Source organism: Rhincodon typus, chromosome 46 (genome assembly GCF_021869965.1).
Source record: "Rhincodon typus isolate 14 chromosome 46, sRhiTyp1.1, whole genome shotgun sequence".
NCBI lineage: Eukaryota > Metazoa > Chordata > Chondrichthyes > Orectolobiformes > Rhincodontidae > Rhincodon > Rhincodon typus.
In genome coordinates this window covers 6,531,780-6,535,795 of record NC_063377.1, presented here as the reverse complement: position 1 = coordinate 6,535,795, position 4,016 = coordinate 6,531,780, and the positions used below count along the sequence as shown (strand labels likewise).

Genomic DNA, 4,016 nt, shown 5'->3' with positions numbered 1-4,016 from the left:
TAGGGGGACTCGAGCCCCATAATCCAGGCTGACACTCCCTCCCTCCCTCCCTCCCGGTGCCAGTACTGAGGGAGATGGATATACTCTAGGGGGGACTCAAGTTCCATAATCCAGGCTGACACACCCTCCCTCCCGGTGCCAGTACTGAGGGAGCGCCGCGCTGTCGGAGGGAGATGGATATACTCTAGGGGGACTCGAGCTCCATAATCCAGGCTGACACACCCTCCCGGTGCCAGTACTGAGGGAGCGCCGCGCTGTCGGAGGGAGATGGATATACAGTTGCTGCCCGGCTGACCATCCGGTCTCTCTCCTTCCTGACCTACAGGCAGACTTCGCGATCGAGGCCCTGGCCAAGGCGTCTTATGAGCGCCTGTTCCGCTGGCTCGTTCACCGCATCAACAGAGCCCTGGATCGGACCAAGAGACAAGGGGCTTCTTTCATTGGGATCCTGGACATTGCTGGATTCGAGATCTTTCAGGTAGCTCTCTAGGCTGTTAAAGGTGTATCTGCAAACCAGCGCAGTTGGGTGGAGATATTACAGGGAGGGGGAGAGTGGGATTAGACTGGGTGGGATATTACAGGGAGCGGGGAGTGAGGGGGAGAGTGGGATTAGACTGGGTGGGATATTAAGTGCCATTACTGGATAAGTAGTATTGGACGAACTGCTGTGGCTGAAGGCAGGTCAGACCCTCAATCCCAATGGATTGCATCTTATCGCCCTGTAAGTGGTAGCTACAGAGTTAGTTGGTTGCAATTTTCCAACAATGATTGGTTTCTGGAGAAGAGGAGTAGGAAATTGTTGATGTGACATCCGTTTTCAAATAGGGAGGGAAGCAGGAAGTGGTTAAACTATAGGCCAATGGGCTGAACATCGGTTGTTGGAGATGGGTTGGAATCAATTCTTACAGAAGCAATAGGGGGAAATTATTTAAGTAAGCAATCGGCACGGCTTCAGAAAGGGGGAATCGTGGCTGATTAATTTATTAGAGTTTTCAAGGAGGATTCAACCAGACTGGGTAGAGGGAGCCAGTAGATGTGCTGTATTGGGATTTCCAGAAGGTGTTTGCTGACAGTAAGCCGTAAGAACAGTAGGATATTGGCATGGGGAGAGAATTGGCTGATGGGCAGGAAGTGGGGATGGGGTGGGGGGTGTTAGTTTTCAGGCTGGTGACCCATGACCAGTTGGGGGCTTCCCCACAGGGATTGGTGCCGACGCTGTGACACATTGCAATATGTTATCAATGAGTTCGAGGTCAGAAGGGAACGTACTGTAGCCAAATCCGCAGACGTCGCCGAAATAGGAGGGGAGGCAAGTTGCGGGGGACACAGATGCTCCACAGCGAGGTATTGCTAGGTTACGTTAGTAGGCAGGAGGAGTATAACGTGGGAAAATGCAAAGTTACATGTTTTGGAAGGGAGAACGAAACAGCAGATTATTACTGAAATGGGCGAAAGCTGCAACACCAAGGGACTTCAGGGGGTAGGGGAGATGTATGGAACACAGAAAGCTAGCACACTGGGGGCAGCAGGGAATCAGGAAGGGCTAAGGGAGTGTCGGCCCTTACTTTGAGGGGATTGGAGTATGAGAGTAGGGAAGCCTTACCACGACAGGGCAAGGTGTTGGGGAGATCCCATCTGGAGCACCGTCAGCAGTTTTGCTCCCTTTGTTTAAGGGAAGAGATCATTTTTATCGGAGGCAGTTCAGAGAAGGATCTCTCGGATGATCCCCGGAATGGAGGGATTGTCTTAGGATCAAAAGCTAAACGGATCAGGATTCTACGAGTTTAGAACAATGTTTGGGCTGTACAAGAAATTTGGCAGGTCACGTTTAGAATACTTTGGTCTCCCTGCTATGGGAAGGATGTTGGCAAACTTGAAAGATTTACAAGGATGTTGGAGGGTTTGAGCGAGAGGCAGGGGGCTATTTTCCCCTGGAGCGTTGGGGGGGGGGTGACCTTACAGAGGTTTATAAAATCATGGATCGGGTGAATAGCCGAGGTCTTCCCCGCCCACCAGGGATAGTGGGGAATCGGAAACTAGAGGGGCGCAGGTTTAACGTGGGGAGGGGGGAATGGGACCCGAGGGGGTAACGTTTTCACGTAGAGGGTGGTGCGTGTGTGGAACGAGGAAGTGGGTGGGGAGGGGAAGCTGGTACAGTTACAACATTTAAAAGGCATCTGGATGGGGACATGGATAGGAAGGGGTTTAGAGGGTTAGGGGCCGAATGCTGGGCAAACGGGGACCGGGTTAATTTAGGATGTCTGGATTCAGCACGGATGGGGGTGGGCCAAAGGGCCTGTTTCCGTAACATCTCTAAATGGGAACTAGATTCATTTTGGATATCTGGGTCGGCACGGACCGGGGATGAGTGTGTGTGTTGTATGTTTCTATGAATGAGAGGTGATCTCATTGAAACATGTAGGGGCTGTCAGTGCTGAGAGGGATGGGAGAGTCTGGAATAATCGAAGACTGAGCTGAGGAGGAATTTCTTCTCTGGGGGTTGAGGGTCTTTGGAACTGCTTGCCATAGGGGGGTAGGGGGGAGGCATTGGGGGCTGTGGGGCAGTGTCCTGGTGGGTATTGAAGGCTGAGACAGATTCTCGATCGGTCGGAGGATCGAGGGAACGCGGCTGGAAAGTGGATGTGAGGCGTGATTCTGTTGCATGGATTGAATGTGAGGGAGTATTGAATGAACGGTAGGAGACCAAGGGATCACGGGGGGGTAATTATTCACTGAGCCCCCAACCCCCCCCCGAAGGGGAGGAATAGGATAGTTAAGGCGTTCGGGGCACTTGCTTCCATCAGCCGTGGCGTAGACTATAAGAGTGAGGAGGTGAGGTTGAAGTAGTACAGAGCGTGGGGTCAGGCCCCGGCTGTGTTGCGGCTCTGGTCGTGGCACCTGCAGGAGTTTCACCAGGAATGTTGGGGCGGGACGGAGAGGTTGAGCTGTAAGGAGAGACTGGAAGGGCACGGATAGTTTCCTCCAGACCAGGGGGCAGCAGGATTGAGGCGCGTAAGATTACGAGGGGCATGCACAGGGTGGATAGAGTTCCCCTGGCTGCGTCCCTGGGACGGTGCCGAGCTGCTGGAGCATTGTCGGAGCTGCCCCACCCCCCCCCAAGTCCAAGGCGAGTGGGGAGTATTCCCCTCCCCCCTCCTGCCTTGTTGATTTGAGGGGAGTTGGGGGAAGAGTATTTGGATGAGCACACAAGGTATAATAACGCGCAGCGATGCGGGGCAAGTGCAGGATGTTGGGGTTAATGGGTGGTCGTGCCCGCTCAGTGGGCCTGACCACGTTGTTTGAATCGACGGGGCCTACTCTTGCTCCAGTTTCTGCTGGCGTTAACCTCCCGCACCCTCCTGCCCCTCTCCCGGCCGCAGCTGAACTCCTTCGAGCAGCTCTGCATCAACTACACGAACGAGAAACTGCAGCAGCTCTTCAACCACACGATGTTCGTCCTGGAGCAGGTGGAGTACCAGAGGGAGGGATTCGAGTCAGCCGTGATCTACTTTGTGCTCGACGTGTGGTCTTGCGTCGATCTGATCGAGCGGCCTGTGAGTTAAACCAGGGGTCGGGGGCTGGGGGTGATGGGGTTCCAGTGGCTTCCTGTTTCTCACCCGCTGCCGTTCTCCTCCTCCTCCTCCGAGCACAGGCCAACACACCCGGCATCCTCGCCCTCCTGGATGAGGAGTGCTGGTTCCCCAAGGCGACGGACAAAACGTTTGTGGAGAAGCTGGTGCAGGAGCAGGGCGACCACCCCAAGTTCCAGAAAGTCCGGCAGCTGAAAGACAAGGCCGATTTCTGCGTCATTCACTACGCGGGCAGGGTGAGTGTGGGTGTGGGCTTGGAGGGACGCCGGGGCCATGCCCCGCAGATTTGTGTCACGCGCCCGCTCCCTACCGCCATCGCGCACGCCCTCTCTCCTCCCCCTCACCTACTCCCTGTCACGTGCGCCCTCTTTACCCCCAACTCCCTGTCGTGTGCGCTCTCTCTCCTCCCCTCCTCCTGCTCCCTGT

The 4,016-nt window shown here is 55.0% G+C and overlaps 1 protein-coding gene across 1 annotated transcript in view; it reads left to right on the top strand.

The window, feature by feature from the left end:
• LOC109926555 (myosin-10-like) overlaps positions 1-4,016 on the top strand; it is a 35,130-nt gene that overhangs the window by 21,357 nt on the left and 9,757 nt on the right. The window contains exons 12-14 of the mRNA XM_048620291.1: positions 326-478; positions 3,381-3,554; positions 3,653-3,826. Of these exons, the coding sequence (XP_048476248.1) occupies positions 326-478; positions 3,381-3,554; positions 3,653-3,826 (501 nt within the window). The remainder of the gene's footprint in view (positions 1-325; positions 479-3,380; positions 3,555-3,652; positions 3,827-4,016) is intronic.